This window comes from Serpula lacrymans, assembly GCF_000218685.1.
Source record: "Serpula lacrymans var. lacrymans S7.9 unplaced genomic scaffold SERLAscaffold_1, whole genome shotgun sequence".
Lineage (NCBI taxonomy): Eukaryota > Fungi > Basidiomycota > Agaricomycetes > Boletales > Serpulaceae > Serpula > Serpula lacrymans.
Genome location: NW_006763290.1, coordinates 4103969 through 4119521, shown reverse-complemented (window position 1 = coordinate 4119521; position 15553 = coordinate 4103969). Strand labels below are relative to the sequence as shown.

The following is a 15553-nucleotide window of genomic DNA, read 5'->3' as shown; positions in this document are numbered from 1 at the left end:
ATGGACTTCAAGTTACTATACTATAACAGATGAATTCTATAATACCATATTGTTTGGTGTTACGATTTCTATCCTCTCTTATGGACTACTCATTTTCCTTTACTCATCAGTTATACCATCGGACCGATGACTTATTTCCCTCACATATTTTCCCGTTCTCTTCGCAGTCACATTACCTTGTATAGTACTTAGTCCTCAATGGACGGACCTTCCCTAGATAGGACCTAACTCCTATCACCAATTCTATTCCCTATAAATACCTCTGTAACCGTAGTAGTATTTCTCTAATACAATTCTACGCAGTTTATGCTTACAAAGCTAGACTCCTAAGATCAGACCTTTACTCAGAAGAAGGCCAACTCTCGTTGGAAGAACTTTATTCAGAACTACGTCCTCGAACTTGTCTTCAGATAAGTCTCTTTGAAACCTCAACGAAACCTCAGACTTTGTTAAGCACTTTGTGCGTAACATTTGATATGCAAATTTATTAGCCCAATTATTAAGTAAAAATGATCCACAAACATCCAGCACATTATCTGTCCTCCAAGTAGACAGCCAAACACTTCCAGGTCCAGTGAGAGGAACCAGATGTCAACTTTGACATATGTTCCCCAGTAAAACAATAGCACCAGGTGCAACACCATTTGCCTGAGGGACTGGCTTGGTAACAATGTACATGTTATGAAATTGCCCAGGATTTCTAGATATTTTGTACCACTCCACGTAAACCAAAAGGCCTTTGGGCCATGAATAAGGTGCAATGTTGTAAGAATAAAGGATATCTTGGAGTGAGAATATGACCCTCAATCTCCCAACCTTTATCCCTATAGTGACATAGTAAGCAAAAAAGCAGTAGAGGGACAATACAGTTTGATGTACCTTGCAGGCCTCTTGCCTCTGCTTTATCAATATGTGCTACAATAACAGCATCAAATCTGCCCTCCTCTCCTCTTTTTCCAGGCTTGGCCTTTATACCATCCATATTTTGGATGCTATCTATATCATTACCCAGACTATCCAACACAAATTTGAATGAGTGCCAAATATTTAGACGATCAAATGGAAGCTGGGCTAAGGCTACTTGATTTCTAGGGATTGTATTCCCTCTGTCCATGAATTTGTTAAGGAAAGTACGTAGGTGACATGAGAAAGATGGACATTGATGACTTGTTTGAACACTTTTCAGTGTCTGGCCAGGGGAATGTGGATGTTTAGCCAGGAAAGTAGATAGGGGTTTGGATGAAGGCGATGAACTAGCCTCTATACCTCCTTCTAGCTCTGCCTGCTTCTCTTCTTCTCTCTTGTAGTTGTTCAGGTAGCTTTCAAACATAGCTACTTTCTCCTGCCTACTAAGCCACTGAGTCATCTGAGGAACTCTGTCACGGAAATTTGATGCCCTCCAGCATTCCTTGGCAAAATCTATGTGGAACATTTCAAATATTTCTGCGTTGTAATTGTTGTTGGTGCCAAAATTTCTAATACATTCAGCATGGTGCAGCATGGAGTGCAACTTGGGAATGTTGAGATATTCTTGTACCCCAAGATGGACAAGAATGTGCATGTTGGCATGGTAGAGATCCAAGGAATCTTCCAGGTATTGAATGGTGGTATTGTCATGGCTTGCATATTGTGCAATGTAGATAAAGTTGAGGAGTGCCCTATAACAAGTTACAACCTGAGAGGGGACCTTCCCTATAATGCACCCCAGTAAAATTCTTGCCATGTTTTTCTCTCCATCCCAGATATCTGGGATAGCTGTGACCAACCATGCTTGAAATGCCGTACACCAAAGCAAGGTGGGAGTCTACAAATGTGATCATCCAGCTCTTTGTTGGTCATCAAGCTAGAGCACCAGTGAATCAGATGTTTTACAACACCTTGGTAGAGTTGATGGATTATATCAGGGGTTATGGCCATGTGGACGTTGCAATGAGGAAACCCCTCCCAGACAGGATGACAGACACCCCCAGACACATTTTGAGCTTTGCATCTCTCCTGAAAATTGCTGATGGAGGTTGCATCAGCTTTGGCTGTTGATATAACCTCAGCAGTCTTCTTCTGGGTCCTCCATCTCCCTGGACGTCTTTCTCCAACAATATCTTCAGAGGCATCGCATTTAGGACAGGTCCCATATTTTGCACAGGTGACAAGACATTATTCTGGATAATCTGCTAGTAGCAGGCTAGGATGGGATGGATCCTCCTAACCCTTCCATCTCCCCCTGTGACTTCTATTCCATGCTTCAGAGGCTCTATCAGAGGCTCCAAGACTATGCACATTGAGTCATGAAAGAGTTGTTGATTACATGCTGACTTTTGCTTTTTGGATAGATTGTCTCCTACATTTTTGCTGACAGAGAGATAGGCAATGAGAATACAGGCGTGTTTGGAAGGTTTACCGCACATAGATCTGGGCAAATTTCCCAGAGTTAGATACACTGGATAAGCAGACTTGTTGCCAGAGAACTGGGTGAGTTGTGTCTTATCTGTGGTTATGATAACAGGGGCTACATAGGCACCTTCAGGTAAGTGATTCTAGATGGGAATATTATCATCAAATATCTGAAATAACACATTTAGATTCATGCCACCTGCCTGTACTGTATTCCACCAATCTCTGGTCCACATCTCATTGTAAATCCTGTGAGATTTTGATGCACTTGGGCCTGTAGACAATGTCCTTGGCATGAGCTGGATTTCCTAGCAAGGACTTGACAGCTTTAATAGGATCACGATGATAAACCATATGCTTATGCTCGGGACTATTCCTGAACCACAATTCTCTAGTTTTACAAGTAGCATGTTCTGGAACACGATTGACCAGCTTATGGAGCCCATATGTATTATGGTAGGATAGACCTAACTTACCCGCCACCTTTGTTGAAATAGATAAATCAGTATATGTGCTTGAAAAAGAGATCGAGGTGATGTACCCTTGGTATTGCCATTAATCTATCCAATGATTTATAGCCTATTCCATCCTGTACAGTCCAGCAAGCAACTCTCCAGTCTAGCTCTGATGCAAAGGGTGCAAAAATGTTCCCTGATCCATCTGATGTATCTGAATCCATATCCATATTACCATATCCTCAGCTCCAAATTCTCTCCTCCATCTTTCATATACTGTTTTATCCATCCTAATCACCTTGCCTGCAGTAGGGTGGGGTACCTCAATACGCTCCTCATCATCTTTATCAGGAAGCTTTGAGGGTCCAGCCATATTCTCCTCAGATTCTGTGGGAATAAGATCATAGAGACGATCATAGTAGTCATCCACCACATCTTCTGGGTCTTCATCCATAGGTCTAAGCTCATTAGGTAACATGTCAGGTATTTCCCTTATCTCTAAATCATTGCCCCTATCAAGTTCTCCTGGAATCATCGAACTTTGTAGCTTCCCTTTGTTATACCATTTGCAGCTTCTTGCTAATGACAAATAGCATATCAGACCCTGGGGAGTTTTAAGCTTCTTGTGACAAGCAGGACAGATTGTAGGATCCTCTCCTGCAGACTGGGCAGATGTGAGCTTAACTTGAACGTTCAAAGCCTGAAGTACTGATTGTAGGCCAACCATAATGAGATGCTAGAGGTAGAGAGGGAGGCACCTACTGGATCAGATGGATGGGCATTTACGCAACAAGCACAATGACGGCAAAGGTCAGTGAGGCAAAAATACAACAGTCTGAATACATATCATTGAATCTAAAGATTACACGTAAAGCTACAGACTACACTGTGACTGATAGCAATACATTATATAGGCACAGTTCAGGATTTGTTCATAATCCTAAAATAAAAGGCAAAAAAAGTAAAAGGAGGTACTTTTTTTGCCTGCTACGGGTGTGTGTTGATCTCAGGCGCTTGCTGACAGGATCCTCCCCTTCATTTCCATCTGAAGTGTGTTTAGTTCTACTTAAAGGCTTGCTGGGCCCAGATATGGGTGGGTCTGGGGGACTGTGATAGTTGACAGGCAAAGACAAGAGAGATGGTTTCCTCACGTCTTGGAGCTGCAGCTGGTACCTCTCTCTTCTAGCAGTGATAACCTCCACAAACGCTCCCACCCTATCAGACCCCTATCAGACTCAGGCTCAATACTGTTCCTCATTATCACAACACAATGGGATCCGCACCCATGTACAGTGATTCTGGACCTTCTGGGCATGCAACCAATCAGTATGCTTTCCAAGTACGCCTTGGTAGCTTAGTTGGTAAAGCACCAGACCATGAAAGCTGGAGTCCCAGGTTCAAGCCCTGGCCAATGCATGTTTTCTCATACTATAAACAAATGTCATAATTTGTCACTCATATCTTTCACAATATCCACCATCTTCTGGTGTGAAATATATTTGAGGGAAGGACTATAAAGCATATTGCCATCACCACTAAATGTTTCACTCCACATGACACTGAAAAGCTTGACCATCCCTGCCCTGACAGAAACATGCCTGCAGAAATAAGGGTTGATGTATGATATAAAGTGTAGGTGCAAGAGCATAACTTTTTCCATTGCTACTGTGCTGGCGTCAAGCGTGTGGCACTCCCATTTGACCCAGACAGGAATATTGTCTTGTTTGCTGTGAGAAGAAAGTTGCAACTGATAAGATGGGATATTCAGAATGCCTCCCTTAGTACCGTTTCTGGGGAGATCCTCTTGGTAACCAGAGGTACTGTGATGCTGATGAGATGATGACTTTGGAGGCTTCTGAGATGCTGAGCACTTTAATGATGCAGGTACTTTGTCAACCTCTGCTGCAGCCGTTTTCTTCTCTTTCTCAACCCAGTCAATTTGCTGACAGTAGGGACCTTTGCAGTTAATCATGATCAATCATAGCATCCAGAAAACAGACTCTAAGTTGTGGATGTAATTGTGTGGTACTTCAGGCTGTAAAATCCTCCCTATAGCTTGGTAAGGATAAGTCCCCTACATTCAGGACATATCAGTAAAGATTCTAATATAATTGGTTTTTAAATCCTCACTATAAGATATTTTGTGGTCCTAACCATGTTTCTATCTTGAACGTCTTCAGCCATTGCCCAATCTCCTAAGACACCAGAACATTGAATACCAGTCATTACTGCTGTTGATGGGCCAATCTGGGACAGCAAAATGGGGCAAAGCAGCCTTGGCTCAAAGCCATGAATTGTCATCGCTAATGTCACAATGAATGAGACCACGTCTTATGTAACCATTCTGAAGGCCTGCATAGCCAGCCAGATATTAGCAAGTGATGAGATGAATGTAAATAATCCTTGGTTTACCAAGTAAAACACCAATAATCCCATCCAGCATTTCACGTACACAGGAAAACCACACAAGTTCTACCCCCAACTGTTTTTATGGCCATGTGATGATGTGTACGGTCCTCCAAGGCTGCCAACTCTGCCAACTTTGAAACTCCAGCAGCACTCATAATGACTTTGGTTGTGTCCTGAATAAGTGTCTCAGGATGTGCAATAGATAGCACAAGGATTGAGGATGGTGAAAGACAATGGTCTCATATTAGAATTCCAGACAAGGAGTGTATGTCATCCCAACCAGTGTTTGCCCTATCATATAAGGCATCCACGTCTGGGTGTCCAGCTAATATGATGTTGTCAAAAAATGCAAGAGGTTGAGATGTGTGATTGTCGGGAAAATGAAAGATGGGTGTGGAGTTGCTTAGATTGTAGCCTACCAAGAATGGATCCCTTGCAAGATCTTCTAGCTTGTCGTGAATGTTGCTGTCGGAAGGTGTACCAGTGGTTAACCAACAATCCTTGATGATGACATAATCAGGATCTTCAAGTGCATGAGGCCCATCACCAGAGACCTCCGCCACCATAACCCTTATGGCTCTTCCTAACAAGCCCATTGGCTTGAAGAGGATTGCAACAACTTTACAGAGTAGAGTGGCTGCACCTTACTGAACATGAAACACTGGCACACCCTCATGGTCATAATACATAGCATGGTCATAGCCTAGCTATCCAGTTTGTGAGTAATGTAGGAAGATCATGGTCCTGATGAATAGCTCTGGGTATCTGTTGATACCAAATGGTGAACTGGTAGCATTTCCTTCTCTGGTGAATAATAATATCCTTAGCATTGGCCCACAGAGGGATAGTCCAACATAATATCTCCTGGAAACTTGCTCACAAAGGACAAATAATGCTGTACCTGCCAACTGTCTTATGGCAAAGTTGACAAGATGAGGAAAGTCTGCGTATTTGACCTTGCACGTAGAAAATAGGTATTGCCAGGTATAACCCCCATCCACAACATCATCAATAAGCATTAGGTCTGGTTTGCATCTATCACAAACCAACCTTTTTGCAGATGACACCCATTAACGTGAATTCCTGATTGAAGAATCTATCAAAACTGACTGCAAGTCATCATCAACAACCTAACCCACATTAAGCTAACAGGTAAAAATCACTCTGCAGATAAATTGCTCACCTTGTTAAAGAATGACGCTATTTTGTCCTCCTGCCTTTTCCTGTATTCTGTGTAAAAATATGGGGAATGCTCCTGACACCAACCACGCATAATATATCCACCAGGTCCGGGGCCTTTGGTACCCAAAAAATTGACAAGTTCTTCCACAATGGATGCCACAGTCTCCTTCAACAGGCTGTCAGAAAGCCTGGTATCTTGGGCAAGGATCCATTTTTGCATGGTCAGGGATGACTGAGGGTGAGCATGAGCATCAATAGCATGAGAATCTAGCTCGCTGGAAAATGCCTCAAGAAATTGGCCATCTTTTATCCATTGTTTCAAAAGGTAGGATACATCTGGGATCTCGTGGGGTTTCTGGAGCTGCTCAGAAAGGAACACATAAAGGTAATCCTTTAAGTTGTAATATTGACCTTTTTTTTGTGACAATCAATGAAATTATAGATCACATTTGAATTGGCCCAGAGTGGCATAGGTGGTGACTTGAATATATGATCAAAATCCATGGCTTGTAAGTTGGAATAGCTATGCACACTTTACTCTTTGTGTATTTTAATATCCATCACCTTGTGAGTTGCAATTTTATTCAGATTATGTGGCCATACAAAAGATGACAACTATTTCTCCTTCAATCAACTAGTAACCTTTCAGTGAAAAATGAGAGGCTTACCCTGTATCTGTAGCTCAGATTTATTTGTGAAGCTTGGGAATTGGCTGGAAGTCCAGTGTTACGATGGCCATGTCCCAACTACAAATTGGGTAAGTAAAATTTTTCCCACATGCAGAATAGGGTGTCATGCACGTGTCTGAATTTATCAAGTAATTGCATTAGAAAACAGAGAGAAATCTGTCAAGTAGAATGTTAGTAATGTGTGCAAATCAGCGTGAAGGGATTGAGGGGTGTCTGCAGTTCTCTGAGTGAGTAAGATATATCAGTCACTTCTATCTCTGATAACCATTAATAGGTTCGTATTTCTGGTCCCATTCCTTTCATAATACCATCAGGAATAGCTGACCATTGCATAGACCAGGACCAGAGCTCCAGAACTACACTCAAACTTTGTACAAATAGCGTGATTTGACTGCAGCAAGGTTGTAAAATGGGCGTGAGAATGTTGTCCACAACATGTGGCGGGTAGGGTGGGAGGTGCAACTGCACTGCAGCGCAGTCACACCTCCCGCCCTAGCATCACATTGTGTCACATAGCACCAGAGAACCTCTCAGCAAAAAGTCTCAAAATACAAGACTCACACAAAATCTTCGAAGTTTTGCTATCCTACCAAGATGTTAAGATTATCCTAACCTGTTCAGAGAGTAGCCAGGATCAAAACATGCAACTAAAAAAAAGACTCCAAGATCTTCTCTCACAGGATGCCGGACCTCCTATTCAATTGCAAGGACCGGATGGAGATAGGCCACCCCTCAGCACAGATGCCCTAAAAATGATGTGGCTTTAGTAGCCGGTAGCAGATGGAAAATTAGCAGGAATGTTGCACGCACCTCAACTGCATCTTTGGATGCCATCATTTCCACCATGGCCACAGCTCATTTTGACCCAATTTCCCTCAGTCCTGCTCGATGGATCAATAATATCAAGACCTTTATTTCCTGTGGGACTTGGCAGGGATCTGGGCTCAATTGTTTGGAGGACGCTGTTTTGCTCTGCTCTTGTTTGATTAGCCATGAGGTAAATGTGTCTTTCATGATGATGGTGAGCAAGATTAATCTTGCTGTGAAGACTCACAGGTAAGTGCAATGTTATAATTACATTTTGAATGTACACGCTTACATGAACTTGAGCCTGCTAAGTGCTGCAGGTCCTTACCAAAACCTCAAGGGCCTTGCTGGATGTCCCACTGAGCGTGCATTCTACCAGTGGGTCTCAACTGGCTGGAAGTACATGTAAATTGCTGCCGGTGGGATAATCTACTCTCTTGTCCTCATCGCTGGCCTCAACATGCATTGGACATTGAGTAGGGTGGGCTTTATGGTGCTGTGGGAGGTTGAAAAGGTGCTGAGGGACCCTGGAACAGATGGTAAGTCGCTTTGTCCTCCTCCTCACCCCTCTCCCATCCCCAACAAGCAGCTACTCACTTTTTATAAGGTGTTTATGCTCTTGTACATGCCCAAATTATCCCCACCATTGTGCACCTACACCAGTCCCTCCCACTTAGCTTCCTGGGCCTTTTCCTCAAGAAAATCTTTGATTGTACATCTCTCAAAGATGCGGACAGGCTGTTCAATTCTGTTAAACTAAAGTAAGTCTTCAATTTCACTTACAGTATATTCCTGCTAATATCTATCTATGTTGTAGTATGTTTTGCTTACCCAAATACTCACGTCATGCATGGAAGAACCACTTTCTCTTTGGGCCACCCAGATGCCATCAAAACCCACCCAGACGCCTTTTATGATGGACGATGCAATGGATGACGCAATGGACACAATCCCAACCCCTTGCAGGATCAAGACAAAGTTTCAGCACCTTGCAGAACGTAACATTGCATTTCCAGCCAGCCATGACCGCTCAGAAAACTATTGGTGGACAATATCTGAGCGTGTCTTACCATGCAATGCTCCTGCCATCACAGATATGCAAGATTTGTCTGCCAAGGTAAGTTCCAGTCACTTTCCTATGCTCCTTTCTTATGTGACACTTGCTATACAGCTATCTACATTTTATCCTAATGGATGCAAAAGGGATAGAGTTTATATGCATTCCCATGTCATCTATTCCTCCAACAATTGATATACAAAATGACAACAACACATTGATGGTGTTCATATGCCATTCAATGCCTAGGCATATGAAGACAACTCTAGTGGCCCACCTCAAAGCTAGCTTTGATGGGTTGCCAGTATTCTCCAGCATTCTTGGTAATGTTGAATGTTTCAAATGTCTCCACTTCTCCTGGTGGAACAGATATCGGACTTAGGTATGTTTCCCCTCTCTCTATATATACATATCACTCACATAAGGACATTGATCAAGGGTTATGGGGCACCTATTGATGTGCACCCACATGAATTAGACATCACTAACAAAACCCAGATGATCCCTTATTTGTCAAAGGAGGGCTCAGACAATGAGCAGCTTGATTTGAACTTGCAGGATGCTTTTGCAGATGTTTTCCAATGGATTTCTGACATTGTAAGATTTCTGCTATTTTTTTCATGCCTAAATTTCTCTGATATATGTGTTTCCTAGATGGAATTCTGCCTACCAGAAGAATACTCTATGCTAGCCAAGATAGTTAATATGCTCCCTGGAAAACCAGGATTTCCAGTCACTCCTTTTTTATCTCTTGTTGTTAATATTAATGTGAGCACCACCGCTCATAGGGATGGTAAGGATCACATCCTTTGTCCTGTTCTTCCACTGGGAGATTTTACAGAGGGTGCTCTTGTGTTACACAAGCAGAGACTTGTTTTTGAACTGAACAGTGGGGACTTTGCCATTTTTAGATCCAAGGAGTCAACGCACTTTAATTTAGATGATCAGGGTGAGAGAGCCTTATTTGTCTTACACACAGATGGTCAGTTTAAGAATTGGGTAGAAAATAGGAATAGTTAGGAGGGGAATGCATGCTTTAAGTATATGTAGCTTAAAACTTAATATCAGTTTATTTGGGTTGCTTGTTTTGACTAATAGGTTTTGGAAGGGATAGAGGGGAGGGGATGCAGGTAATGTGTCATTTTTTGGGTCCCAGTATGGTTTGTTTTTGCTTATTTATTATGAATTACCATTTTGCTGAAGACGCATTCAGGTTTTGCCATTTTTGCTTGTTTTTTTTTGAGGATTTCAATGCCTAGAGTTACACGGTCCAAATAATCTATCGCTCTCAGAACTAGGGGCAGAGGTGTAGCAAATAATCTAGTGACAGCATCTTCTCCATCACCACCTCCTTCAACTCAGCCTAGACAGCCCCAGCCACGTCAAAATAAAAAGGTCTTTCTTATTTATTCTACACCAATACCTTACTGTTTACAATTTTCAGGCTATTTCTGCAAGACCTAATGCCACAGCTGCCACAGCACTCAGCAAAGAAGATGAACATTTGCTTGGGGCTCTTTGTAACAACCAAGAGTTTGTTACTCCAGCGCACAACTCAGACAAGCTATAGAGATAATGATGAGGGAGTGGTTATCCTTTAGGATTCAACAAGTTAGTTGTGAGGATACAACAGGAGGACTCGCTGAGGACTCTCCTTGATCTATTGGGGTATATATACTACTACAGGTTTGTTTGTACATATGTACTATACAGTTGATGAAGGCAGTGGCTGATGATGTCAAGGGCACAGCCCATGTGACCAGCTCCACTGTGTGAGATACTTGTAGCTAAAATAGAAAAAAAGGCAGTGCAGCACGAGAAAGAGGAGTTTGAACAAAAGGGAAAGTGCCACATGGCACAATGAGTGAAAACTACAGAAAAGGGTTAAAGATGAGAATGAAAATTGAAGGTCCGAAAATGTGTTATCGTAAAACTCTTCTAGCAAGAAAAAAAGCTGCATTAGCCTCAGAAGCTGAGGCAGAGAAATCTGGTATGTGATCTTACTCTTAAGGGCACAAAAACTGAATACCTATTTGCAGCTACGTGTAAGAGAGTAGCAAAAATGTTGGCTGATGAAGAAGATTCTGAAGGAGACAACCTACATGGCAAGAAAATATGTCTGAATGGTGATGATAATGACAACAATGATAATGAGGATGTTGCTGATGATGATGACAATGCTGATGATGGCAAGAATATGATAGATCATATTCTGTGTCCTGCAGAAATATCTAGTGATGATCTAGATAATTCTGTAGTACCTCCTTTATAGCCTCTATTAGATTATGATGATGATGATGATCAGGAGGAGGAGGAGGAGGACAACAACAACAAAAGTTCCCCAAAAAGAGTTGTGGATGATAATGAGGTAAGGATATTGTTGCCTTGAGAGCATTTATTTACTTGCCTACAGGTTGTAAGAGGAACAGATTGTCCTACTGTTTCTACATCTATGTCTACTATGTCACGTAGCCCCAGCATCATTTCTCTTCCAAAATCTTCCACTGTGAAACCAAAGCTTCATTCTATGGCCTGCCCTATCATCAAACATATTGCAAGCCTGGCTCACAAAGCTATGAGACTTTTTACAGTTACAGAAAAAGGATTTCCAAACCCCCTCAGTCATTAATCAATATGCTGGGATTTGTTGGTCAAAGCCACAGCAGCAGAAAATGATAGTGGCCTAGTGGACAAAATGAAGGAGATACAAGAAGACCAGGTCCTCAAGTTTCAACTACTACAATACGTGAGTTAAAATTTCTTCATATATATCCATACTTATTATCACCATAAATACAGATGTGGAAAGGTTCTACACAGGTCAGAGGGGAACATATTTCCAAAGCTAGAATCAGTGTACCACCTACGTATAGCATCAAAAACATCCACAGGGACAAACTAAGTGATACAATCTATTGGATCATAAACTTAGGAGCGTTTATCAATAACAGCATAGATTTATGACAAAACCGGATAAACCCGGTCTCTGCCAAAGCAGCCATTGTTCTCCATGGAGCATAGCCACCACTCCATGGAGTAACCATTGTTCTCCTAGGAGCACAATTGTACTCCTAGGAGTCATTATACTGTAGCGAGTAGCACCTCCGACTATAAGTAGTAGGGGGTTTAGTATAGGAATACCTCAGTTGTTTCTATAGCCTCTCGGGCAGCGGCTGAGGTATGTTACATTACATTTATTAGAGATCACCTTAAACTAACATCTATTGTAGTTTCACTTAGGTAAATAATAAAGTCGTTTTTATAGCCTCTCGGGCAGCGGCTGAGTTTCACTTAGTTTTATTAATTTAAAGGTGAGTTATTTTAAAGCTTTATTGTTATACTTATACTAACTGCAAATATACAGGAGAAGGTGTCTGACACAAACCAACCTTAGAAGAAAGATATCATCAGAATTCTGTTTCAAGCACCATGTTGGGGTCCCAAAGGTGAAAGTAGAAATTATGGTAGAAAAATAACCCATATCTACGCAATCTCCCTATTTTGGCTCTAGTAGCATGCTCTGTAAGTGTTCACATCTTTCTTTAAGTAAAACTGACCATCAAATTTATTTACCAGATTGAATGTGCTCTACTAGGTGCTATTAACAACACTACAATAGAATTCTCAGAGACAGCATTTTCTGCTAGATATGTCACCTTAATCACCATAAATCTGTACTAATTATACTTTTACAAGGTGGAATCATCATATGAGGTTGTTGGAAATATTTCAGAAATGTTATCCTATATACTTGGCAGCTGTATTTGATAAGGTTGATGAATATGTTTGGTAAGAGCTTACTACAAATTCATTATCATTCAAACCTTTTTTTTAACCTCATTTATTTTTGTAGGAATGATTGTATAACAGTGGGGCAATCTGATGCATCCGAGCCTATGTTTTATTTTGATGCCCTAGAGGAAGCAGCAAAAGCATCCAAATCATAATTACAGATACTACAATAGTGCTGCAGCATTTTAAATATTTAGAATCAATATAATTTGCTTTATTAGTGCTTTTTCTTGGATATAATTGAGAATGGATTGATATAATTGCATTTAGAGTAAATTATAGTAAACTATAGTGAAAAAGTGCAAGGTCATTTTTGTTTTAATGACTGTGCTATAAACCACTTTTGATGATATGGCAATACTCTAAACTGCGTAAATATTAATAAAAATGATATTTATTGGTATTTATGCAGTTTAGAGTAAGGGACTGTGCAAGAATCACACTTACGGATATAAGAGATATTTTTGCTATTATAGCGTATAAATGCAATATGCATTTATATCTAAATCATGTTTTCCTGATGTAATAAGGTAAGAATATTGTTTTCTCAAGAACATTTATTTACCAGCCCACAGGTTGTAAGAGGAAAAGGTTGTCCAACTGTTTCTACGTCTACTATGTTTACTTCTATATCATGTAGCCCCAGCATCGTTTCCTTCTTCATGAAACTAACAATCAAAACTGTTTACCACATTAAAACTTTCTTCTCCATACTTGGCAGCCCCATTAATGAGATCAATGAATGCATTTGGTAAGGACTCACTACAAATTTACATTGAAACTTTTTCTTAACCCCACATATTTTTGTAGGAACAGTTGAAATCTGATGTTTTTGAGGTTATATTTGATTTTATGTTTGATTTTGATGCTCAGAGGAAGCAGCAAAAGCATCAAAATTATCTTTATAGATATTACAATAGTACTGCAGCATTTTTAGTACTTGGATGAGTATAGATCAATATTATTGCATCTAGAGTGAATTATAGTGAATTATAGTGAAAAAGTGCAAGGTTATTTTTGTTTTCACAACTGTGCTATAAACCACTTTTGATGATATAGCAATACTCTAAACTGATATTTATTGATATTTATCCAAGTAGGGGACTGTGCAAGAGTTGCACTTATAGATATAACAGATATTTTTGCTATGATAGCATATATTTTGCATTTTATTGCATTTATCTTTAAGTCATATTTTCCTGATGTAGTATTCCTCGTGGACTCTGTAGTTAAACCTTATGATACACTCCTTGCACATACATTCTCCTCTCGCTAGATAATTGTCTGCATGAAACTCCATACCTACATTACAAGTTACTCCTTACAAGCTCCTGCTCCCCCGACAGTATATAAGCTGTAACTCCTGTACTCTGTTCCTGCAGTTCAAATATCAATTAAATTCCCTTGCTTTCTTACCAGTCCTTTTCTAAGTCCTTTCTGATCCTTCTCCAAAAGATCTTTACTCTGCTCCTTTTCATCCTCTACTTCTCCTCCATCCACTTCCAACAAGCTAGGGACCCAGGTCCGTGGAAGGGTCTAGCGCACAAGCTAAGTCAATTCCCCATCTCGTCCTCCATACTCTGTTACTCCAAAGAGGCCATGGTTCTGACAAGGGCAAACTTACTCAATTACCTAGGCATGGATTTATCCAATGTATGACGGACGTCTGGCATGGAAATGTATGCCCAACATTTCAAGGGCCTGATGGGAAATGATTTTTTGAAGCACCCAAGGAAGATCAATCCATTGGTGTTATCTATATGGTGTGTATGAACCTTCCTGTACATCTACATTATCGTGTAAAAAATGTCTATCTTGTGGTCATCATTCCTGGACCATCCAAACCATCTGTCCATCAGCTCAATCATCTACTGTGCCCTCTAATCAACAATATGTTACGGTTTTGGACATTGGGTGTAGGGTGTATATTTGTCTCAAACAGCAGCATACATCATTAGGCAACTTGTCAGGTGTGCTATCATATCTCTGGTTTGTGATATCCCTCTGCCCTTTGTAAAGTGGGTGGATTTATGGGACATAGCGGTAAAGATGTTTTTTGTTCTTTTTGCTTACTTGCAAAGGATGATATTGCAAACTTTGACTACCTTAACTGGCCTCGCAGGACTTGGGAGGAACATCTGAAGAGGGCAAAGCAATAGAGAGGTGCAACTAGTGAGGATGAGTGATATAATACATGGAAATCACACTCTATTTGATGGACTGAATTACTATGTCTACCGTATTGGAATACGATGATATTTGCAGTATTAAACGCCATGCACAACCTCTTTCTTGGAGAATTGAAACAACATCTGACTATGATTTGGGGGATGTCAGCAGTTGGCGGAAACCCTGAAGACTCTTCAAAATGCATGCCCCACACTCCAGCAGAACAAGCCAAAAAAATTGAGGGCATGATAAGAGCACTACAGGAGCAGTCAGCTTCCCACCTCTAGGATTTTTGTTTAGGCTATCTGGTTGTGCTAGCTCAAACGAATGGAATAACTGTGGATCAGGTAATCATCAAACCTGTCAAAATGGACTGCGCTAATGCTCTTCTACATTGGGTGTGTACCAATCCAGTATTAGTTACTTCCATAGCTAAAATAGTGATCTACATGAAGTATTCAGCCAACCCTGGTCACTTAAAAGCACCTGCTCCACACAACAAGCCTATTGTAGACTTGTCTAAATCAATGTCCACAGGAAATGCTATCATGAACAAAGCTAATACTTCAAGAGGTTTGGAAAGACATGGCGAAGACTGTCGT

At 40.9% G+C, this 15553-nt stretch overlaps 3 protein-coding genes across 3 annotated transcripts; 2 read left to right on the top strand and 1 right to left on the bottom strand.

The window, feature by feature from the left end:
* Nucleotides 1-3009: 3009 nt before the first annotated feature.
* Nucleotides 3010-6657, bottom strand: SERLADRAFT_404819 (uncharacterized protein; the record flags this gene model as incomplete). The annotated part of the gene is made up of 7 exons (XM_007312635.1): nucleotides 3010-3546; nucleotides 4324-4802; nucleotides 5299-5428; nucleotides 5675-5874; nucleotides 6157-6290; nucleotides 6366-6385; nucleotides 6439-6657. The coding sequence occupies 7 exons, from the start codon at nucleotides 6655-6657 to the stop codon at nucleotides 3010-3012; spliced, it is 1719 nt and encodes a 572-aa protein (XP_007312697.1).
* Nucleotides 6658-8783: 2126 nt separating this feature from the next.
* On the top strand, nucleotides 8784-11262 carry SERLADRAFT_432447 (uncharacterized protein; the record flags this gene model as incomplete). Its single annotated transcript, XM_007312634.1, has 6 exons — nucleotides 8784-9050; nucleotides 9260-9372; nucleotides 9416-9587; nucleotides 9645-9783; nucleotides 10933-10980; nucleotides 11030-11262. 6 exons carry the CDS (start codon nucleotides 8784-8786, stop codon nucleotides 11260-11262), a joined length of 972 nt encoding a protein of 323 aa, XP_007312696.1.
* Nucleotides 11263-15001: 3739 nt separating this feature from the next.
* Nucleotides 15002-15238, top strand: SERLADRAFT_344961 (uncharacterized protein; the record flags this gene model as incomplete). Its single annotated transcript, XM_007312633.1, has 1 exon — nucleotides 15002-15238. A coding segment is annotated over one exon (237 nt), but the record flags the coding sequence as incomplete, so codon positions are not given.
* Nucleotides 15239-15553: the final 315 nt, after the last annotated feature.